The sequence below is a fragment of the Equus quagga genome, chromosome 12 (assembly GCF_021613505.1).
Source record: "Equus quagga isolate Etosha38 chromosome 12, UCLA_HA_Equagga_1.0, whole genome shotgun sequence".
In the NCBI taxonomy this organism is placed as follows: domain Eukaryota; kingdom Metazoa; phylum Chordata; class Mammalia; order Perissodactyla; family Equidae; genus Equus; species Equus quagga.
The window spans coordinates 81,783,959-81,809,252 of NC_060278.1; the positions used below are offsets into that span (position 1 = coordinate 81,783,959).

The window sequence follows — 25,294 nt, forward strand, 5'->3', positions numbered from 1 at the left end:
TGAATATTTGGGTTGTTTACAGTTAACAATCCTGCTTTGAAAACTAACTGTATGAATTTCTTTGTTCATATGTGCAAGAGTTTCAAGTATGAGTATCTTTAACCTTACCAGATAAGGCCAAATTGTTTTTCAAAGTAGTTGTACCAATTATACTTCCACCAGCAATGTAAAGTGTTCCAGTTGTTCTGTATCCTCATCAACATTTGCTACTGTCAGACTTTAAATGTATCAGAGGTAGGTTTAATTTACATTTCTCTGATTATTAACGAGGTTCACCATCTTTCTATAGTTTACCAATCAACAGGGTTTTCCTCTTCTGTGACATACCTAGTCAAGTGTTTTCCTCATTTTTCTACTGGGTTGGCTCATTTATTTTCTTATTAATTTGTAGGAGTACTTTATATCTTCTGGATACTAACCCTTTATCCCTTTTAAGTGTTAAACATATCTTTTACCAAAATTTTGGCCTGCTTTTTCATTTTCTTTATGGTATCTATTTATGAACAGAAGTTTTGCATTTTAAGGTAGTCAAGTTGATCAATCTTTCCCTTTATCAACATTTTAAGTTTGAAAAAATCCTTTCCAAATTGAGATCATAAATATAGTTTCCTATATTATTGTCTCTATGTTTCATCATTTTGTCCTTCAAATTTCAGTGTGTATGCAAACTGGGACTGATTTTTGTGATGACTGATTTGGTATGAGACAGGAATTCAATTTCGTTTATTCCCATAGGGTTACCCAATTGTCCCAGCACTACTTATTGTAAAGACCATCATTTCCCCCACCAAAACTGCAACAGCATTTCTGTCATAAATAGGTTTCCATTTACACAGGAATCTGCTTTTGAGCTCTCTATTTTATTTCATTGGTCAATCCGTCTATCCCAGTGCCAATACAAAATTGTCTTAATTACTAAATTTTCTAGTAACTCTTTATATCTGGTAAGGCAGGTCTCCTCACCTTGTTCTTCTTCTTCAGGAATGTCTTGACTATTCTTGAATCTTTTCTCCTCCATATAAATTTTAGAATCAGCTTGTCAAGTTCCACAAAAAACCTGTTGGGATTTTTATTGGAATTGCATTGAATCTACATATCAGTTTGGGGAGAACTGACATCTTTACAATACTGAGCCTTCTAATCCATTGATCTTATCTCTTCACTAATTTAGGCTTTTTTCTTTAATGTCTTCAACATTTTTATAATTTCCTCCAAAGACTTTGTTAAATTTATTCCTAGGTACTTTACATTTTGGGTGCTACTATAAATGCATCTTTTAAAAATTATTAGATTTTTTTATTGTGTCTTACATATAGAAATGCATTAACTTTTTAAGCTGTTTTTGTATCTATTGACCTCTCTAAAATAACTTATTAATTCTAATAATTTATCTGATGAGTCTTTGGATGTCTCTGAAGACAATATTCTCCTCTGTGAAAACCACATATCTTGTCTCTTTCTTGTCAATCCTCAATATCTTCCATTTCTTTTCGTGTCTCACTGTGCCGCCCAAGGTCTCTAGTACAGCCCTGAATCTCATTCACTTCTAAGTTTGAACCCCCTTTCAAATATTCTCACCTAATAGTCACCAGTGCCTGAACACTCTGCCATGATGGGGAATCTACTACTTTCCAAGGCAGTTCATCTCATCTTAGAATAGTTCTGTTTAGAAGGACCCAACAGCCAGATACACAATTTCTTTTGTCTTTCCCTTGTACTGACTAATGTAAAACCCAGATGTCAGCTGGAGCCTTCTCTGGCCCCTGGAAACCCTGAACCCCCAATTCCCTGCACTTTTGAATTCCAAAGCCCTTCACAAAGTTCCTGCTAAGTTCCATAGGCCTCTGGCTCTGACTCATTTATTTAGAGACAATTCATCAATGTAGACACTATTTTGCTTCTGCCTCCCCTCAGATGTCACACAGTCCTGTCACCAGATTGCATATTCACACTTCTTCACCTGGAAATCCAAGAATTAAGCTGTCTCTACTAAAGATGTAGGGTGGGGTGTCCGCGTGTGTGGTTTCACAATGCAGAGATTTTGACCATCTCACTGGCTTCACCTCTTTCCTTCTCTTCTTTCCTATCCCCTTCTTCTCAGGACCTAACTACATTGTTATCTTTTTTTTTTTAAACCTTGAACATGCTTTAGAGACTTCAATAAGTGGCTTTTCAAAGTGTTTCTTTTAAACAAATGTAACGCTTGCTTCTAAGACAAATGTTGGTAAATATAAAAGTTCCAGTTTATAACTCTAGGACGAAAGCCATTGCCTGGAACTTTCAACCATGGTGGGGATTCACAGAAATGCTACACACTTTCCTTTTAGCCTGTTAAATATCTGAAAACAGCTGTTATATCCTATGCCTACTGTTCCTTCAGCTGTTCACCCCCATGGTCCAGTTTTTCTCCAGAACAACTTCCCATTCAATGATATTTCCTTTCACAGAGACCTGACCACAAGACTCTTGGCATAGGTCAAGCTGGGGACATCAACGCTTTATTCTACATGCTATATATTCATTAAAGCATAACAAATATTATGCTAAAACTAAGCTCCATTAGCTTTAGTTACCACCATATTAAAAAAAAAAAAACTCTTGCTTTTGAAAATGTTATAAAAAGAATATGCTTGTTGTAAAGAAAGCCAAATAATTCAGCAGAAAGTGGAAGTTCCCTATCACGTCTCTCCTACCTTCCACTCCTCTTGTAGGAGTAGGTAACCACTACTCACAGTTTACAGTATTCTTCCAGACCTTAAAAAATGTGTTAACACACTCACACACAGACATACGTAGTTTTTTTTTTAAGAAAGGGGATTATGCTGTGTATGGTCCTCTGTGATGTTTTCTCCCATAATACAACTTAGAGATCTTTCTATGTCAACACATTTATTTTAATGATAGTATAGAATTTCATAATGAATGCAAGAAATCATTTAGCCATTCTGCTGAGGATATCTGCTTTTCATTTTATTTTTTGCTATTACAAACAATGCTGCAATGAGTATCCTTGGACAAATATATAATTGGTTTTCTGTTAGAGTGCCGGAAGTTAGGTCAGATAGCATAAGCATTTAACGTTTGGTTGATACTGCCAAATCATCCTTCCAATGCTATACCAACTTAAACTCCCCTACCTATGTATCAGAGTATCTGTATCCCCATACCTTTGCCCATATTTCATATCAATCTTTTTAAATTTTCAAATTTAACAGGCACCAAATAATGGTTACTTTTAATCTGGACTTCCCTGATTATTAGATATAGTTGAGCTTCTTTTCATATGTTTATAGACCATTTGCTTTTCTTCTGTGAACTGTCAATTTTTCTACTGCAATGTTTACTTTTTTTATCACAGGTTTGTAGAAGCTCTTTTTATATTATAGAAAATTCTCTACCTGTGGCAAATAGTTTCTCCTGGTTGGCCTCTTTTCTATGGCATTATTTTTCATAGAGATATTTAACATTTCCATCTATTTTCTTTCAATCTATTCCATTCTGGCTCCTGAATCTTGTGTTTTGCTGAGAAAGGCCTTCTTCCTCACCCCATGATTATAAGAATATTATTCTATGAGAGTAGACACAAATTGATGCACTTGCCCTATGTATTACTCTTCTTCTTCCCTGCCAGGGCTGACTGACGCAAGCACAGTCATACCTGACCCACATGGTGCCAACCAGATTCTCTTTCCCAGGATTCTGAAACGCAGAAAGCAGCAGAGGCTTCCCTAAAGGGCCCCAGAGTCACCAGGATAGGGTCTGTCCTGCCCAAGGGTTGGAGTCTGCCTCATCTTTTGATTTTGATTTTGCCAGCTTCCCCAGTGTCTTCTCAATTGATGGTTTTGTTGTTTTGCTTAAGTGACTTCCCCTGTTACTAAATAAAGGAACTTAACTGACTTAGCAGCTAGTATCAGAGGGAGTTGTAGCTGAGAGACTGATGGGGGAAATGTGGGTGATGTGAACCTGATTTATGGTTCAGATGAAGTGAAAGGAACTGTCAACCAATTTTCAGGATGGGAAAGAGCAAGCCACTCATAGTTCACTACTGTACAACAGTTACTTCAGTTATTGCTTCCAATTACCTGGGACACATTCTAGGTGGTGGTAAAGGGGTGACAAAGTCCCAATCAAAAGGAGATGAGAAATGTTGAAACCAAGGAGTAGGATTACTTCTGACAATTTCAAATAGTAAAACAAGAAAAACCCCAGTTCCAACAGCAAATGCTCATCTCCAAAGACAGCACAAGACTCAGTGCCTTCTATGACTGTGCTATGTATTTTGCTGAACCAAATGTTAAGATTTCAGAATTCTGCTGGTTGCTAAACGTTAATGCCAATGGAATTCACATCTTTCCTGGGTTGTAAAAAGACAGGGCCTTAAGTGAGACAACTGAAATGATGCTGAAAGGAAATGGATGAGTTGGAGACAGCTAACTTCTAAAAATCTCTATTATGCTTTCTACTACATCTTGTTTTCATAATGAAAGCTGTCCCACAACCCAGCTCTTCATGCTCATGGGTAATCAGGATGCAAGCATAACACAATGTGGAGGGTAAAATACATAAACAAGGTATTAAAGCAAAGCACTGATACTTAGAAGAAACTGCAGGGATCCACTGAGTTGGATCATCAAACTTCATAGGAATATATATTTTGACGGCATTAGACCAAGGAGAGGAGAGCATAATTTTTGGATAAGACCAAATTTCTAGTTATGGTATGGTTAACTGAACTTCTGTAATTAGTGTAACATCCTAGGAAACTGGCCATGGTTCTAACAGTGGGCTAGATTGGCCACTGGAAGTCTGGACTGAATGCTAGGTATAGCTAGGTGACAACGAAAAGCCAGAAAGCCTTGGCACAAAGGAGAGATCAATGTTACACAGGATCCAACAGTCTCAACATTCCCACTGACACCTTCACCACGTCCCTGATGAGATCCACAACACGCACCTTGCTAGAGGGTGTACACTGGTGAGGAAAGCACTGGAATCTTTCAGAAGTGCTTTCCTGGTTGTCTTTACCAGAATGAGATGCTGGTGTAAGGAACTGGCTTCAAAATGGGATTCTTATCTTGGTAGGATTGAAAGAGCCTCAGAGGCCACAGTCACCAGAGGTCAGATATCTCTGGTTATTGATAATTCACTGTGAAGCTCCCAATAATGGAAACGGGGAGGCAGCCAGCCCAGGTTAGTTGAGGGGGCCTGACTAGATTGCCATGCTAGAGAAAGGGCCCCTTCTCATCCAACTCCCAGGCCTGGGTCAGTTTACAGACCCAGAACCCTTCAATGATGGGCATATGTAAGGAAGCACCCTGCCACAGCACATCAACACTTACATACCATGAACCTTCCTCCTCATCTTCTCTTAAGAATCTGTAGCCATTTACTATGGTCACTCCACTGAGTAAAGGGAAATACACTACTTTTTTTTTTTTTTGCTGAGCAAGATTCACCCTGAGCTAACATCTGTGCCATTCTCTCTCTATTTTGTATGTGAGTCACTGCCACAGCATGGCTGTTGATGAATGGTATTGGTCAAAGTCCGGGAACCAAACCCAGGCAGCCAAAGCAGAGAGCAGTGAACTTAACCACTAGGCCACAGGGCTGGCCCTGGAAATACACATTTTGGAGTCTACTGGGTTCGGGCCTTGAACTAACCAATTCCTGGGAACCCAGAATGCCACTATTTTATGCCAGTTAGAATGGAGCCTTTGCAGGCCAGGTAATGGAAGGAATTTTGGCCTGAACTGGCCTCACCTTAGGAATTATTTGTTTTCCCAATTTATGGTTGGAATAAATACCTGTAACAAGGGCCGGCCTGGTGGCACAGCAGTGAAGTTTGCATGTTCCGCTTCAGCAGTCTGGGGTTCGCTGGTTCAGATCCCGGGTGCAGACATGGCACTGCTTGGCAAGCCATGCTGTGGCAGGCATCCCACATATAAAGTAGAGGAAGATGGCCACAGATGTTAGCTCAGGGCCAGTCTTCCTCAGCAAAAAGAGGAGCATAGGCAGCAGATGTTAGCTCAGGGCTAATCTTCCTTAAAAAAAAAAATCTATAGCAAGTGGCAGGATACCCACATCGGTCCCCAACCCTTTAGATAAGGACCATTTACAGTAGCAAGAGCAAATGCAAGCTGCTGGAGCAGTAATCTCTCTTTACCAAAAGGCTAAGTCCCTAGGTGAGTCACAGAGATTCTAAGTGCTACAGAAGACTTAAAATAATGCAGGATAATGATAATTCTTTTACATGTCTGAGTTTCGTGATGGCATGAAGCAAGTGCTCAACAACCACTAAAATTAGCTATCGTGATGCTTCCTATCACCTCCCCATGCAAGCTACCAAAGACTAGCACAGAATATTGACAACTGTTAAGAATGTCAGTAGACTACAGTATATGAATCATGTGGAGTTGCAGATCTGAGCTTTTCCAGATGTACTCTCCTTCCTACAGATTAACATAAGCCCTAGTACCTGGCATATAGCTACTAACGAGGCAAGTGGTGTTTTTTTTCCCTTTACAGTGCACAAAGACTACACAAAGTAGTTTCCCTTTCTCATGGCAGGAGCAGCCTCAGTGATAAATCATCTTCACCTCTCTCTGCTGTGATCTGGTTCATCCGGATTTTGTCTCACTGCTTCACCAGACATCACCTTGCCAACTATGCTGATGACATCAAGCTGACAGTATTTGAAGAGCAGGATGTTATGTATCTCAGATGTACATGCTAAACATAAAAATAAAAATACATGGAGCTGGCCCGGTGGCGTAGCAATTAAGTGCGCACGTTCCGCTTCGGTGGCCCGGGGTTTGCTGGTTCAGATCCCGGGCGTGGACATGGCCCTGTTTGGCAAGCCATGCTGTGGTAGGTGTCCCACATAGAAAGTAGAGGAAGATGGGCATGGATGTTAGTTCAGGGCCAGTCTTCCTCAGCAAAAAGAGGAGGATTGGCAGCAGTTAGCTCAGGGCTAATTTCCTCAAAAAAAAAAAAAAAAAAAATACAGTGGCATGCTACTTCAGTCAAGTTTTCTGAAAGTCAAAGGCCTGTGGCAGGCCAGGATATCTCCTCCAACATAAAGCACAAGTTGCCACTCCTTACCCCACCACTTCCCACTTTGCTAAGCAGGAGAAGTGACGCTTGCTGGGCCATTTTGGACTTTGGAGACAGCATATACCACATGCTGGTGTCCGGCTCTGACTCATTTATTGAGTGATCTGAAAAAAGAAGCCTCTCCAGCTGATCCAGGCCACAGAGATACTGGCTCTGGTAGATCCATGGGGCCCTAATTGTCTGTGGTTAAGGCTGAGCAGGAGAATCATAATGAAAACCTTAGATCTGGGGACAAGACCATGATCCTGTCAGCAAGATCACGTTCCTAGCTTAGCACTGGACTCTGGTAGAGACTGTAAGCCTGATGATGGGACACCAGAGATACAAAAGACTTCAATTGCCTATCGTAAACTAAGTATTATGTGATTCAATAAGCCATAAATTTGAATACATCCAGCAGAAATCCAATCACCAGCTTTAAGGGATATGTACAAAACTCTTGCCACACACATACTCCCTCAATGGACAGCTCTGATTTCCCAACAATACCAACAGTTGACTGAAGAAGAAAAAAGTCCAGTCTAGCGTACAAATTGCTGTGAGACATGCCGGCTCATTCTGGAAGTAGATTGCTGTAGGATAATCTACTTAAGGGATGGCTCTGAATGAGTATAAATGAGAAATCCTGCTAGTGAACAGAACTTCAAGCAAGGTATCACACTATCTACCTCACTGGAGGTCATGATCTAAGCCAACCCCTGGATAATGGATAACTAGAACAAGAAAGATAGGAAATATTTATGCTCCATGTGTATGCTTACCAGATAACACTCATGGCTAAGAACTCAGGAGATGTTGGTCAGCCCTTTCCCTCACTATCCCAGTGCTGGCCCAATAAGCCCAAGAACATAGTAGCCATGGTAGCATGGCAACTGGCTCTCACCATTGAATTTGCTTACTATGTCTCTAGGAACACCATCTTCATCCAGGGATTTACTGGAGTGCCCTATCACAGGATCTCAGGGAATATTACCTCCAAAGAACTCATTTACAGAAAAAGAAGTATGGCCATGAGGTCACATAACCTATTATCCAGAAGCAGCTGGCACTACAGATTACAAAACAGTAGAGCACCTATTGAAGACTTAGCTATGGTGCTGAGGATGGGGTCCTATCTTGTGGGATGAGGTAAATGTTCCCAATCAATAACGAGCAATAAATGGTGCTGTTTTTCCAACAGCCAGAAAAAAGAGTCCAAGTTATTCCACTAACTCTTGCCTGTCTCCCATCTATTTTCCACATTGTAGCTAGTGATTTTCACAAAGTGCAAATCTGACGTCACACTCTCTACTCCTACAAGCCCTTCAGTGGTGAAGCACATACCACTGGTGACCCACTCATCCACCCAATAACCATTTCTCCTTTCCTCCTTGCTACTGGAGCTCCCTTCTGTGGGGTTGCCTGCCTATCCTCTACACGACACAAGAATAATCTAGATTGGTCTCAGCCACTAGCAGTAAGCCTATTTCTCCCTTGCTTATGACTGGTTTAAGAAGGAGCATGTGATAAGGGAAGTCTCCAGAAGTTTTTGGGAAAGTTTTCCTCACTGATAAAAGGAGACACACAGAAAGAAGCAGTCATCCTTTTCTCACTGAACCTTGTTACACCTCCATGTGGCACCTAGAATGGGAAGCCATTTTCGCATCATGAGGGGAGCCAGCCTAAGAGACAAAGCTGATCCATAGCTGAGTGGAAAAGTGTGAAGGAGACTGAGAGTTTAACAATGCCCAAGTTGATGAATTAGCCAACTCTGGAACTGTTCCCCTATGTCCTCAAATCCACTCCCCCTCCCTAATCATTATCACCTTAGGGCAACCCACCAGCACCTCGGGTCTTAACAAGTGTTGCAGCCCCTAACTGTATTCCTCATCTATTCTGGTCTCCTCATGGACTATTCTCTATACAGCAGCCAGAGGCATTTTTTCAAAATATAAATCTGGTTGGTCCATGACTTTCCACTTCTCTAATGACAATCTACAAGATCTACTGACTGGCTCAGTCTTCTTGCACAGTTTTTTCCGCTTACTACTCCCTTGAATCTCTGCCATTCAGCCACACATAGCCCTTACTTATTTTTCACATGTGCCCTTCCCTCACCCACCCTATTGATAGTTTGCTCCTGCTATTTTCAGCACCTGGAACATTCCCCACCCCTTCCCAATGCCTTTGCCTATAATTAGGTCTCAATTACAACATCATTTCTTCAAGAAGTTCTGACCTGGGATCAGAACTGGTGGGCTGGGATTACCAATCTATATTCACAAACATGTTGTTTCCTGGAGGGAGTTATAAAAAATACAAATCTAAATGCCAAAGATGAGGCCTGTGCTCTGCAGTCTTTAACGGTCCTCATTTTCCATACTGATCTACTCCTATTGTCGACTTAAGGCACTCTGGGACCCCCACTCTAGACTCTAAAAGGCCATCTCTTAACACAGGCTCCTACAACAATGCACCAGTCGTTCCATGTCCTATATTGCTGTTCGAACTTAAACAGTTATTTTTGTTCTGATATATAGTTATTTTTGAACTTACATAGTTATGGGGGTTTCCCTACTGGACAGCGAGTTACCTAAGTGTAGGAACTGAATCTGTTTTTGCTCCCCAGCAAATTCTTGGCACCTAGCACATATTAGATATTGATAAGTATTTATTAAACAAACAAAATAACAGATGTGATGACGAATGGATGGATGGATGGATGGATGGGTAGATGAGGGAGGTGAAGCAAATCTTTTTTCATTTCCTGTCCATGATCACATAGGAAAGGAGTCAGATGAGCTTGGTAAAAATTTCTCACCTCTTAACCCATTAGCAACCTGTTTTCTACCCCATGACTCAAAAGGCCTGACCTTGGGTCTGCCTTCCTCCCTGCTGACACACCAGCCTCAGCAGAGAACTCACGTTGAATTCCTCTCTGAAGAGCTTATTGTCATCGGCCATTCTCCGGTTAATCTCCTCTTCCAGCTTGTCCACGGGGAGGGGCGGATACTTCCTGTTGGTGCTTGGGGACCTGGCCAGAAGTGGCACGCTCTGGGGTTCTGCAGTGCACAAGGGGGAAGGTTGGTCAGGTGCCCTGAGGACTCAGCCCTTCTCTGGAGACTAAATTGGGGATTTTAATCTCATGGACCAGGCCTCCAAGAACTAGGGCTGCTCTCTTCTTTTTTTTTTTCCTTCCTTTTAGGATGAGGAAACCCCTAATTTCTTGATTTTCTTCTCCCTGAAAGTTCCCCATGTCATTAGGGGGTGCCTTACCCACATCTTCAGTGCGGCCATTGGATAAACGGAAAGAATTGGAATGACTCCCAGCTTGCTTGTATTTCTTAAACCTAATGAGAAAATGTTCACAGTGAAAAACTAAGCACAGGGTGAGTAGAGATCAATCATTGGCTTTGTTATTTCCACTTATCAATTCAGCCTTTCTAAATCTCCTTTACCGAATAAACAGACTCTTTTAGAGACAGGTCCTGCACATGCTGAGGCAGCTCCATTCCATGGTGACTTAGTGCCTCAGGATGCTCCTGCTCACCCTCAGCACACTAGAATCCAACCAAGGTAACACCAACAGTATATTCTGGCTTGTAGAGCTCCTCTGTGTAGCTCTAGTTCTAGGACTCACTGGAGATCACAGCCATAGCAGGTGGAGAAGGGATGAGTGGGTAGAATATGGTGGGGGGAGATAAGAATATCCATATCAAACACAAACCCTGGTATTTCCCCAATGCAACCAGGGAGAAGCCAGAGCTTCAGACTAAGTGGGCACAGGTCTGGCCACAGATCTCCTGCAGAATGGTAGAGACCCATGACAAATTGTAGCGGGGCACAAGGTTCACCTCTCTTTATCCCTGAAGAAGAACAGAGGGAGTGCAGACCAGCTTAAGCCAAAGACAAAGGCAGAATTAAACCCAACTAGTCAGGGCAGTAACTTCAACAGGAAGAGAATAAATGCACCTTCCTCCTCTCCCCCTTGGGTCCCCTTTCCTTGCTTTTGTTCCCTGTTGAGTAGTAACATCTAGAGGACCCTAAAAGAAAGTCAGGAAAGGGAACCCTGTAACTCACATGGCTCAGTCTAGCACACCAGGGTCAGGGGTCCTAGAGGCGTTTGGAGACAAAGCCCCAATTAGAAATAAAGAAGGCCTTTATTGAGCACATAAGCTCCACTGGGGCACTTTTGGGGTTGCTTCAATAGGGCTAGATCTGAAGATCTTAAAACATCTATCAGTAATAATACAGACTGTGGCTTCTTCCCTCAAACTCCAAACCACGATCCTGGGTGTTAGGTTGTCCTGGACTTAGACAGATGGAAACAAAGGGGAGGGACTGGGTCTTCAGCAAGACTATGCAGAGCTTTTAAACCATTCTAAGCAGAATTTTAACCTTAGTATCACTATCAGGAGTTGTTCCCCTCTATCCTATTAATTTTCCTTATTCTACTGTGTTCTGGTCTGTCTGGGCTTATTGAGACCCTGGCATATTGAAATAGAGTCCGAGAGAATGCAGAAGCATTAGCATGCTCACCTTAACATGTACAGAACTATGATAATAAACACGATCACTAGTAGAGAGGACAGGGCCACCATCACTGCAATAATTGGCGTCTCATCTGAAATTAAGAGAACAAAACATGTCATTACCATTGTGTGCGCAATGGAGGGCTCAAGTTGGCTGCTCAGGGAAACATCCAGATGAGAAAAAAGGGCTCATTCAATGCTTCAATAGATGGCAGAGTATGGATAAAGCAAGAGAGAGAACATCTCCCACTGCCACCCCAGGGCTACTGGATAGATAGGATAGGGTGATGACCAAGGGTGACATGCCCACTCTGTCTCTGATTTATCATACATTTGTTTATCCTCTGTCTCCCTGCATTAAAAGAAAAGCTCTTTCAAGGCAGAGATTTGGTTTCATTCATTGGTACAGAGCCTAAAACAGTGCTTAGCATATAAAAAATACTCGAATATTTGAGAGCATGAACATATCCAATCCTGATGGCAAGCTGAGTGTGCAGGGCCAACAATGTACTCTCTCTTGGCCTCAATGAGCTCCATCTAGAGGAAGACAGAAGAGGAACGGAAAAGGACAATTTTCCTATCATAAGCCCAAATGGTTTCCTGACACAGAGAATACTGTTCCTGATTAAAGCAAGGAGACACTATTAGATCCTTAGGCACTAGGTATCCAAAAATGCTGGGTACTCTTTTCTACCTCTTTCCACAGCTACCTTTTACCAGGACCCCAATTATAGCAACATTGGCTTGGAAATATAGCAACTCTTCCCTCCATGCCACAGGGCCTGGGTTCCTTTCCACCCAGTACTTAGCCTCCTTTTCTCATGGCAACTGACCAGGTACTGACTCCTCCTTCTCCACTGTGATGCCCCCACCAGGAACTATACAACCAGTCTGAGTTTGTAACTATCTTCACCATTTTCCATCCTGTTAAAAGGGAGGACATATCCCTCCCATGTAAAGGTCAATTCTGTCACATATATTCTGGATTACATCTATTACTGTCACCTCAAAGACTTCTCCTCTCCTCCAGCCACCAACAGCCCTATGTCTCTCTTCACAGTTAACTTCTCAAAACAGTTGTCTTATAAAACAGTTATTTAACCCAATTCCTTACCTCCAAGTACTTCTTAATCTATTTTGCTGACTTCTACCCCTCAGTGCTCTATTTAAACTGCTCATCAAGGACACCAACAAATGGCATATTGCCAAATCCAATGGAAACATTCCCATCCTCATCTGATTCAACTTCTTAGCAGCACTCATTCAAAAAATATTTATGGACCAGCAACTGTATGCGAGGCACTGTTTCAGACACTGAGAATACAGAAGCGATCAAGTAAACAAGTGATAGCGAGCCTACAGTCTGGGGGAAGTGGAAGGATACTGTACATAAACAAGTAAACACATAATTTCAGACAGAGACAAGAGCTATGAAGAAAAGAAGGGTAACGGGACAGAGAGAGATGGGGTGGGGAGGCACTGGTCGGCTATTTAAGAGTAGTTTGGGAAGGTCTGAAGTGTTTATACTGAGCAGAGGTCTAAATAACATGAAGAAGTGAACTATGCAAAGATCTTGGCAAACAGCTTTCAGGGCACAGAGAATAGCAAGCAAAATGGCCCTTAGGAGCTTGGCGGGTTCAGAAAACAGCATAAAGGCCGGTTTTGCTACAAGATGTGACTGGAGAGGTGGGCAGGAGCCAGAAGACTTAGCTTTGTAGGCCATGGTAATGAGCGTGGATTTAATACTGAATGTGATGAGAAACACTATGTGATTGGAGAGCTTTGAACAGGGGAGAGATAAAACTGGATTTACATTCTTTTAAAAGATTAGCTAGCTAAACTGACTCATAAGCAGCAGTCACGAGGTGGAAGGTAATCCGGCAGAATATGGTATCATGGAAGCCAAGAATAGTTTTTCAAGAAGGAGGGAGTAATCAACTCAATCAAATAGTACCGACAAATTAAGTAGGATGAAGACAGGGACATGAAACCGAATTTGACAAGATGGCCACTATTGCTGACCTTTTGAAGAGTAGTTTCAGCTGAGCAGTTGGTGAGAAAGTCTAAATGGAATGAAATAAAGATGGAAAGAGAATACACTGAGATCTTGACTTCTTATTTCAGGTGAGGACTTTTACCATAAAAGGATACAGAGAAAAGGAGTAGCAGCAGGAGGGAGATGTGGGGTGGAAAGTTTTCTGGGTTTTTTTGCAAGAGATGGGAAATATTATACCATGCTTCTTTATGGCAATTTTCAAACACACTGATATGTGGCTCTCATCTTAAAATGAGCATCCAAACCGGCTGACTACTCTCTCCTCCTTAATGAACTTTCCTGTTTTGGCTTCCACAACAAAGCACTCTTCTGATTTTCTATCTCTTGGCTGCTCCATCTCATTTCTCCTTGCTAGCTGTTCCTCTTCCAACATCAGATCTCTAAATGTCTGATTTCCTCAGGGCTCTGTCCTTGGCACTCTTCTCTACACTCTACCTAGTTAATCTGATCAGCCAGATGGTTGTAAGCAAAAATGAAACGCTAGCAATTCCCATATTTGTATTGCTTGGTCAGACCTCTCTTCTGAGCCTATATGCCACCTCCACTTTAATTTCACAGGCAATGCAAACTTTCTGTGTCTAGAACCTTCCCCTCACCATTCAGTAGCTAGAGTAGCCACCTACTCTGTTGCTCAAGAAATGTGGAAATTTCCTTGGTTTCTTCCTCATGCTTATCTTCTATATACAACCCAGCTGCAAGTAATATGTTTTAGGGTTGGAACCAACACCTCAAATTTGTCTGCCTTTTTTCCATTCTGTTGCCATCACCACAGTCCCAATCTCTATCCCCTCTCATCTGGGTCAAAGTAAGCCTCTGTCCTCTGCCAATCCATTTTCCACAAAGTAGGCAGACTGACCTCTAAGAAAGCAAATCAGATCATGTTCTTATTTCAATGGTTTCCCAAGCCTTTAGAATGAAATCTAATATCCTTACCCTGGCCTATAACAACCTCCCTACTTTAGCCCCTGCTTACTCTGTCTCCTGCCACTCTTTTCTTGCTCACTAAACTTCAGCCACTGGCGTCCTCCCATGCTGAGTTCATTCCCTCCTTAGTCCTTTGAACATGTCATTCCTTCTGTTTTACGTAGCCTTCCTCTGTTCTTTGCCTGGCTAAGTCATCCAGTTCTCATTTTAAGTGTTACTTCTCCTAGAGAGGTCTTTTCTAACTTCCTAATACTAAATTAGGATCCTAAGTATTAGTTTATTTATCTCTAAAATTAGTTATTCTGAAGATTAAATGGGATCATTCATGTAAAGTTCTTGGCACAGTAACTAGGATACACTATGTACTCAGTCAATGTTAGCTATTATTTCCTTTATTATGCTCATAGAGCACTCTGTTATTTCCCTTGATGACATTAATCCCACTTTTTAATTATATATTTATTTGAGTGTAGTTCATTAATAATTGTCCCTCCTTTACACTATAAATTCCACAAGGGTAAGGATTACATACCTGCTTTCTTTCTCACCATATACCTAAAACCTAGCACAGAATTTCACACACAGTTGGCACTAGACAAATACTGGACTACATCGAGTGAATGAATAAAAGAATTAATGACTTATTCCTAAATATGTCTTTGTTAAATTCCAGTTAAAATGCTGTATATCAGGCATTAAAAGAAGATAATTAGAGACATCTGGCTCAGGACAGTGGGCTGAATCCATAATTTTACTTCTTTTTCTTCTTTCTAAAAGAAGATTGAAATGATAGAAGCAATATAAAAATACTAATGAACCAAAAGCATAACTGGAAGGCAGCAAAGAGTGGCACCAGTAGACCAGAAACTCCAAGGGATTTGCAGAGGACAAAGCAGATGGGACTGGACTGCTGAACAGATCAATCAGAGCCAAAGAACCTCCAGTTGAAAGGTAAGTTCTAGGTCTAGCAGTCTAGATCTGGAAACACCTCAAGCTTAGAGTCAACCAGGACTGCGGATGAAAGTGGGCCTTGGGGCAGCAGCATGGTATTTAACCAATGGCTTGCCAACACAGGGCCAGTAAACCCACAGGCTGCGTAACAAGACTCAACTGGAAAAACAGCACTCTATAAAGAGTGGGAGTTTGTCACAGAGAGTGTCGATGGCTTCTTTTTTTAACAAATAGAAGTTGCATATATATAAATATTCAAACTTTTTATGATGGAAAACTTTCAAACTTACACAGGAGTAAAAAGAACACTACAATAAACCCCTATGTACTTATCACTTCACTTCAACATTATCATTATATACCAGTTTTTTCATCTATACCAGTGTTTTTCAATCTTGCACTAATGACATTTTGGGCTAGATAATTCTTTGTTGTGGGGGCTGTCGTGTGCGCTTACAATGTTTAACAACATCCCTGGCCTCTAACTACTAGATGCCACTAGCAAACCCCAATTGTGATGACCAAAATCATCTGCAGACATTGCCAAATGTCCTCTGGGGGGAAAATCACCCTGAGAACCACTGGTCTATACCCCACCCCACTGGATTATTTTAAAGCAAATCTGAGATATAACATTTCAACTGTAGTTACTTCAGTATGTATCATTAAGAGAGAAGGATTCTTAACATAATCACAATACTGTTATCCTATTTAAAAAGCAACACCAATTCCTTAATATAATCTAATATTCAGTTACTGTTTAAATATCCCTGACTGTCTCATAAACGCTTTTTTTGGTTGGGTTAGAGCTGGCATCCAAAGAGGGCCTATACATTGCACATGATTGCTAGGTATACTAGGTCCATGGAGGGTTTCCTGGGTGGTCTCTGAAGACAGAGAAAGAACAAGGGTGGTGCCTACAATTATTCTAGGCAGCTACAGGAGATGAAGAAGGGGAAAAGAAAAAGAAAGGCAGCTCTGCCTAGAGAATAACCGTGTTCCAACTTCCTAAACAACGACTGAACCCTTAGTTTAGGATATGTCCCTATTTGTCCTCTACAAGGGACACCTGCTGGGAGCACATTCTAGTCCATTCAATGCTCCAGAGCAAAGCTCACCAAGAGCCCTACAAGTGACCTTCACAAATACCAAGGACAGCAACAGCAGTTCTGGAAAACAGAGATAACACAAGAACCAGAATTTTTTCAATTTTCAAATAAAATTTAAATATATTTTAAATAAAATACATTGCAATTTGTGCAAGAGGACAATGCGTCAATTGAAAAAAAAAAGCCACTATAAAACAAGGAGCAATCTCATACCTATCAGGATGGCTACTACCAAAATAACCAGAAAACAGCAAGTGTTGGGCAGGATGTGGAGAAACAGAACCCTTGTGCACTGTTGGTGGAAATGTAAAACGGTACAGCTGCTGTAAAAAACAGTATGGCAGTTCCACAAAAAAATTAAAAATAGAATTACCATATGATGTAGTAATTCTACTTCTGGGCATATGCCCAAAAGAACTGAAAGCAGGGTCTTGAAGAGCTATTTGTACACCCATGTTCATAGCAGTATTAGTCACAATAGCTAACACACAGAAGCAACCAACTGTCCACTGACAAATGAATAAATAAGCAAAATGGTATACATATACAACAGAATATTTTCAGCCTTAAAAAGGAAGGAAATTTTGACATATGCTGCAACATGGATGAACCCTGAAGACAATATGCTGAGTGAATAAGTCCATCATAAAGAGACAAATACCATATGATTCCACTTCTGTGAGGTACCTGGAGTGGTGAAATTCATAGAGACAGAAAGTAGAATGGCTGCCAGGGGCTGGGAGGAGGGGAGAATAGCGAGTTACTGTTTAATGGGTATGGATTTTCAATTTTACAAGATGAAAAAGAGTTATGGAGACAGATGGTGGTGATGGTTGTACAACAATGTAAATGAACTCAATGCCAATGAACTGTATGCTTAAAAATGGTTAAAATGGTAAATTTTGTTACGTCTATTTTACCACAATAAAAAAAATGGGGAAAAAAAGGAGCAATCTGAGAATTAAGAAAGAGTTCTTAGAAAACTAAGACATAATTGGGGGAAAAACAATCTCAATAGAAAGGCTGACAGGAGAAAAGACATACTGAAAAACAAATTAGTAATGTGAAAGACCAAATCACGGAAGTTCCCAGAACACAGAGCACTAAGAGCAAGATGGAAATTATAAGAGCAGAGAAAAGAGATAAGATGGATAGATCTAGGAGTTCTAATATCTGTTCAATAGGAGTTCCCAAAGAAGAAAATGGTAAGGAAGGAGGGGAAGAAATTATACAAGCAAGTTCCTTGAGTTACCAGGCCAAAAGGGACCATCAAATTTGAGCAGTAATATTGAAAAAAGATCTTTACCTAGACACATCCTGACAAACTTTTGAAATTTTGGATTGAAATCAACCAACCAACCACAGGTCATCCTTAAAAACTTCCAGCAAAAGGAAAAAGCTTCCCTACAGAGAAATAAAAATCAGATTTGCATATGACTGCTCATCTAAAATATCTTTGCTAGAAGTCAATGGTGCACTGTCTATTAAATTCTTAGGAAGGACTTTGAACCCAGTGTTATTTACCTAGTCAATTTTCATTTCAGCATGAGGTCAAATGACAGCCATTTCCAGAGCATGGGCCTTTAGGATCAAACAGATCTGGCAGTTCAAATCTCTACTACCCTACTTAGTAGTACTGTGATAATCTCTTGCAACCCTTGTGGAATGCTCTATGAAATGCAAATATATCATTGCTCTCCACCTCTTCACAGTTAATGGAAGATTTAAAAGAAGCAACATTTGTAAAGTGCCTGATACAAAGGGAAACAATTTGGCCTTGGCATCCAGAAGCTCACATACTAGCAGAGAACCTCAGTCCAGCTTAGGCTCAGGCAGGTTCCCTCGTCTAGAACAGGGAAACTACAGCACAAATGTAATCCATTGCCTGTTTTTGTAAATAAAATCTTATTGGAGTACAGCCACATTCATTCATTTACATACTATCTACGGCTGCTTTTGCACTACAAAGGTAAAGCTGAGTAGCTGTGACAGAGATAGTATGGTTACAAAACTAAAATTATTTATTATCTGGCCCCTGATAGAAAAATTTGCCAATCCCTGATCTAGAATATTATTACCACCTCTCCCTTTACACAATTCTAGCTCAAATATCACTTTTTTTTGGTAATTGCTCCTTTCTAGTACTTCCATTAACACTACATACCTACTTTGCTACAACTCTTATCACATTGAGGTCATTGATTATATGTCCATTAAATTATCAACTTCTTGAGGGTGCAGATTCAAGATTACCTCCAGATATCTCTATTTTCAATATTTCTTTCATTCAGTACATATTGAGTGACTGTGCCAGGGAGGTCCTGAGGATACAGCAGTGAGCAAATCAAAATTCCCTGCTCTTATGAAGCGTATATTCTAGTGGATGAGACAGGACAACAGATATGATATGATATCACATCAAAGAAATATATGATACAGGTAAGTGATAAGTGCTATGAAGAAAAATAAGGCAGGGTAAAAGAGGGAATTGGGGAAAGTGTTCTGTGATGTAAGATGTGGTGGTCAGAAAAAGTCCTGAATGAATGAATGGATGGAATGAGTATCCCGAAGGCACAAACAGTGCAGTATTGTTTATGACCACTACTAGTAGAGTTGACAACTACAAGCAGTAAGACAAGAAGAGTGTCAGCTGGCCAGATATCTTAGAAATTAATAAAAATTATTATTAAAGTTAATATTTAAGCACTATGTAACAGGCACAGAGCAAAGCACCGTACACATATTATATCATTCAATTACCCTAACAACCTTAAGATAGATACCGTTATTAACCCTATTTTATGGATGAGGACACGGAGCAGTGAGATTAACTTGCCCATATCACACAGCTGCAAATCTAAAGCAAGATCACAAAGTTACACTATTCTCCAGACTCTTCATAAACTATAGGACCAACAACACTTTAACTCTTCCAAGCTTTCAGGCCAGACTAGTCCTCTATCATAAAAGTCAGATTTTACCTCTTGAGATCTGAATTACATCCATGTTTCTGATACAGTTAAAGACAATACCGATAGTAAAGATGTCCTCGGGCCTCTGTGAGGAAAAGAGATTCAGATTTATCAAGAAAACAGGAGAGAACTTACAGCTCTCTGTATCAAATCTCAGACTTGGAGATATGCTCAGGATCAAGTCACCCTCCTAAGGCTCCTCCCAAACTGGGCAGACTTGTCGTCTCATCATGCTCAGGCTTGTCCTGGTCTGGGTCCTCTGGAGAGGTGGCCTTGCATGATGCAAGCTGGTACTGGCAAAGCAGGCACACACTGGTCCATTCCCACCCCTCCCCTGCATCCATTCTAGCAAAATTTCACTTCCTAGAGTCAGATCAGGGGCAGCATTTCAAAAATACTAAAATGGTGTTCTGGGATAACAGACGTCTATTCGCTATATCCCCTTTCCAAGAAAACGGAGGGTCATAATATTCTAAGGGCTCACCTCTAAGTCACCTAAGGACTTAGACACACCTTGGTCAACTAAAAAATAATCAGTGAAGTAAAAGCCATACTCCTCTAGCCTTAATTTCTAAGGCCGATTTCTTTGTCTCATCTCCAGTTTTTGGTAGAAGTATATATATCAACTCTCAAAGGCAGAGTTGGAATGTTGTTTTAAGTGCTTCCTATTGGCTCTAAAAACAGCAGAAGTCATCAGGTTGCCTCAAGAGCCCAAGCCACTGGGCTGAGCCGTTACTGTTGTCAAGGGCCAAATTATCATTCAGAAACTTTACTTTCTACTGCCCATCTATCTTCACCACAGCATCTGGAGTTATCTTTCTAAAAACAAAAATCTGACTATGTCACTTCCTTCCTTCCCTTTACCAGGAGACACCCTGATTCCTGAGCCCAATGCACCATCAGGCCCATTCTGCTGAGGCTACCTCCAGTCACTTCCCACCTTATGCACATCAACTGTGCACACTTCCTCAAACACATACTTGCTCTTTCCTGTCTCTTTGCTTTTACCTTATCTGGTGCGTCCTCATTTTCTGCAGTTATTATATTAATTTAAACTGCCCAAAGCTCACCTCCATGCCTCCTTCCCACTCCCCAGGTACAATAAGTTTTTTAAGTTCTCTCACAGCACTTTGTGTAGTATACCCAACAGCAAGCAGCTGAATGGACTCGATTCTTGGTATTTATGTGTTTCTTCCATGAGACAGGGAACATTTCTTTTCCTTTCTGGAATCCTTCACATCTAACAGCTGTTGAATGAATACATTATTAAAGGTGCCTAGCGAAAGCCATCATAAATGGAGTTCACAATAATAATGTCACTTACTATGATAATCCAAAAAGATCTCTTTAAACAGGAATGTCAATCCCTTTCTTGACTCCAACACTAGCAAAGTATTGAAGGAGAAAGCCAGGGGGAGCAGGTGAACTGATCTGAGAGCTGAGAAACTTTAAGGAGCCTCTGGGGTTCTAGAACTCCGTAGTTCAAGGACTTCTTCACAAATATTAAGAGGATACTATTTTCAGATTTTTAAAAAAAGTTATATAAATGATTACATCTAAAATAAAGTATGGTTAGAGCAGCTTTATCCTGTGTTCTTGCTATTTAACAAGTATCAGTTATAAGGTCTTCATGTGAAAATCCTATTATTAAAAAAACTATTGAAGAATAGCATGAGATGAGTTTATGCAGAATTTTGTCTAAAAGGTACAGGGCAGAGGATTAGGAGTGTCTACAGTTGTGGCGGTATGGCTGCAAGATGACCCTGCCTTGGGAGCTGCCTTGCACACCGCCTCCAGGAGCCTAGGAGTGCCCTTGTTTCCAAGAGTTCTGACTGAAGAGCTGAGATTCTTTATCTCCTTAGCTTCCCAACTAATAGTATTGGTAACAGAGTGGTGGTGGTGGTAGGAGGAGAAATGTAATAGCCAACACTTGCTGAGCAACTGCTATGTGCCAACCCAGCATTAGGCCAAGCACTTTATATGTGTTACTTCATTACTTCATTCCTCACAACAACCCCATGAAGGAAATTCGGTTCCTATCCTATTTTGCACATGGTGAAATGAAGCATAGGGAAGTTAAACACCTACCCCACTCTGCTGGTAAGTGGTACAGTCAACATACAAACCTGGATGGTCTAGTTTCAGAGCCCATACTTTTAACCACTGCATATACTACCTCTCCAAATATCCCACTACGCCACTCCCCAACCTTAATACATATATCAAAATCATCCAATAGCATTTTCTTAGATGGAAAAATCTCTATTTATGAATGGGAGCATGCATCACTATCTTGCTCAAACTTCATGGGAATGCTAGTAGATGTTACAGATTCTCCTCTTCAGGACCAAAGACCTCATTCCTCCAGCTGGTGGGAGGGTTAGTGGCTATGAGCTCTCAGCCAAGTCTTTCCCCAGGAACTGCCCTGGCCTAAGAGAGTAACCTGGCCCAGGTGAAAACCCCTACCCTTCACCTCCATTCCAGCTCCAGAGCTTCCTGTGGGATTGGCTGAGGCCTTTGTTGCCTTTGCCTCTGACCAGATGGCACCTCATTTCCTCCCTCTACCCAACAGAACTGCCTTCACTGCCTCACAGGTGCTGTAGGTAGAAAGTATCACCAACAAACTTGTCACATGTGCATCTCTGTTTCAGTTTGTTTCCCCTAGAACAAAACAAAACCGAGATGTAAAACTAGGGAATACTAAATAACAACTGGAGAGTATACTCATGACCACTCACTTCATGGTGAAGAGGTACTTGACAGATAATGCCAGAACTCGATTTAATGTATTACTATATATTACACAAATCATCCAAATTAACAAGATAAAAAATGCTTTAAAAGAAAAGCTGGTTATAAAAGGGCAAATATTGTATGATTCCACTTAAATGAGCTACCTAGAAGAGACAAATTTATAGAGACAGAAAGGAGAATAGTGGTTGCCAAGGGCTGGGGGAAGGAGAAATGGGAGTTATGTTTAATGGGTTACAGAGTTTAGTTTGAGATGATACAAGAATTCTGGAGATGGATGGTAGTGATGACTGCACAACAATGTGAATGGATTTAATGTCACTGAATTGTACAGTTAAAACGGTAAATTTTATATTATGTATGTTTCACCACAATTAGGAAAAAAGCTAGGGGCCGGCCCCGTGGCCCAGTGGTTAAGTTTGCGCGCTCCGCTGCGGCAGCCCAGGGTTTCGCTGGTTCGGATCCTGGGCGCGGACATGGCACCGCTCATCAGGCCACATTGAGGCAGCGTCTCATATGCCACAACTAGAAGGACCTGCAGCTAAGATATACAACTATGTACCAGGGGGGATTTGGGGAGATAAAGCAGGAAAAAAAAAAAAAAAAAAAGATTGGCCACAGTTGTTAGTTCAGTTGCCAATCTTTAAAAAAAAAGAAAAGAAAAAAAGCTAGTCCTAACAAAATAACTTGGACTACATTTTAAAAATAACACACATGAGAAAATAACCAGTTTCTTGGACTTTGAAAGAAAGGAAGCAAAACCGCCTGCCTCCCTTCCTCTTTTTATTCCCTCCTGCTTTGACGACTAAAACATCAGCCATTGTTGTTCAAAAGCATCCCAAAGGCCAGTGCATAAAAACCTATAACCCTTAATTCATCTGCATAAGATAATTTGTTTAGCAAACCCATTATAATGCAAATATATATTTCAAAATAATTGCCTCATTTCTCAAAAAGCATTTGGTTTTAAACTTATAGCAATACTTCTAAGATCCACCCTGATAAAATTGTCATTACACATGAGGCTTTTAGAGACTGCTGAGAACATGTATGTCTCTTCATTTTCCTGTGTGGTTAAAGGCAATTATACAAAATTATTTTTTAAGTTAAAAAGAAGATTTATTATATTAGCGTGTTACAATTAGCAATGACCTAGATAACTTAGGTAATTTTATTTCTTTTTAATTATAATATTGAAACTACTCAAATCCATACTAGTTAGGTAGGTAAAACAGGGATACTATCTAGGTCAAGAAAAAGGCTGATTAAGAAAATACATACTATGTAGAGGAAGGAATCACAGATCTTATGTTTAATTTTGAAGCCTACCACTTTGACTTCTGACTTTATTGTAAAATTGATTAAAAGAGCAGTTTTAGGGAGCAAATATAAGTATCTATTGCAACATAAATCTATTAAGTTCTCCATGTGATAGTGAGAATCTGGTAAGTGAATGTGAACAGCAAAAACACATTAACCGAATCTCATTCCTGAGTCTAGGAAAGCAAGAGCTGGGAAATCTGTACAACAATATGATAACACCTCACTATTCCTCAACAAATGCAGAGGCAGACAGACAACACATAAAGGGTTAGAGTATCTACTTTTCTGATTTAAAAGCTCCCTTCTTAGTGGGACATCATAAGCCTTCAAATGTTCTATTACTTAATTATGCAGGGAATCAAGAAAAAAAGTCTCAAAAAGTCTGATTTGATAAAATAGGAAATCATGATGAGAAAAATTGCTTCATAGATTAACATTTTTCCAAACTCAAATGCAATGGTCATTTCTGATACTGTTGGATGATCTCTTTCTCTTACACTCTTTGATGGTAGCCTTACTGTTGTCCTAAGCAAAATGTGCCACTTCTATACATGAGTACCCACATACTCTCTTCTATGGTAACCAGGGATACGGCAGTCCTGCTTAGACCAACGGACACAGCATCTGCAGCCAAAGGGACTTTACACTAGAGAGCTGAAAATCCATAAAATCCATATGAAGTGACAAAGGGTTGACATTTTATGGACTAGGGCAAAAAACAACACAAAGCTACAATGTTTACAAGGCAACTACAGCCTAGAAATTAGAAATTAACTATGGCATAAAAATTATGGCCTAATATCACCAAAGAGTACTATTAACAAGGTCACATGATAAAGTAAGATACAGCTTACTTGATAGAATTACTTGTTAAAATACATCATAGCTGTTAGAATATTTAATCTACATTTAAAAACATAATGAATACTTATTTGTGTTACTCTTCTCTATGGGGTTATTATGGAAACAACTTAAAAAAAAGTAAACACATAACAACCACAGATGCAAAGTTACCATAGACTGTGAGCAGAGGAAACACAACAAATATTGTACACTGTAAAAGGGACAACAGACATAAGGTGAGTGGCTCACCTTTTCTGTCCTTCGAGTCAGAATTACCTGTGTAATAAGTGAAAAATAAAAACATTCACTCAGATTAAAGGAAAACAGTAGTATTCAATCTATGGAAAGACAAAATATTCTATAGGAATATAGGTTTCCCTTTGTATAAGCTGGAGCTGGAATGAGGCACCCTCCAACAACTGGGAGACAAGACTGCCCAGATCAGTGGTTTGTCATTCTCCCTGAGTGTAACAACAATGCAGCATCAACATTCATAAAAAGTATAAGAATGCAAAGAGAAATATAAACACAATGGTATTAGAGGTCTTCATGTCTTTTAGGCCATTAAAATGCAACAGGGAAAAATTAAGTTAAGGATATGAAAGACCTTAATGATAATAGGTAATAAAATCTAATTGGTATAGACCAAACTATATACTAACAGAGAAAACCTTTTCAAAGGCTTGTGGAATATCCACAAGCCCTAATAAATTCCCTACAGTACAAACAATATTCTTTTTA

The 25,294-nt window shown here is 40.3% G+C and overlaps 1 protein-coding gene across 5 annotated transcripts in view; it reads right to left on the minus strand.

The window, feature by feature from the left end:
- The window catches only part of PTPRA (protein tyrosine phosphatase receptor type A), a 171,102-nt gene that overhangs the window by 30,941 nt on the left and 114,867 nt on the right, over positions 1–25,294 (minus strand). For 2 of the 5 annotated variants that reach the window (XM_046678499.1, XM_046678497.1), the window contains 4 exons: positions 24,803–24,829; positions 11,632–11,716; positions 10,369–10,442; positions 10,018–10,154 (listed from right to left, as the gene is read on the minus strand). In XM_046678499.1, coding sequence (XP_046534455.1) covers positions 10,018–10,154; positions 10,369–10,442; positions 11,632–11,716; positions 24,803–24,829 — 323 coding nt within the window. Of the gene's footprint in view, positions 1–963; positions 1,058–10,017; positions 10,155–10,368; positions 10,443–11,631; positions 11,717–19,645; positions 19,722–22,109; positions 22,131–24,802; positions 24,830–25,294 lie in introns of those variants that run through there. The other 3 variants (XM_046678500.1, XM_046678501.1, XM_046678498.1) reach the window with 3 other exon arrangements.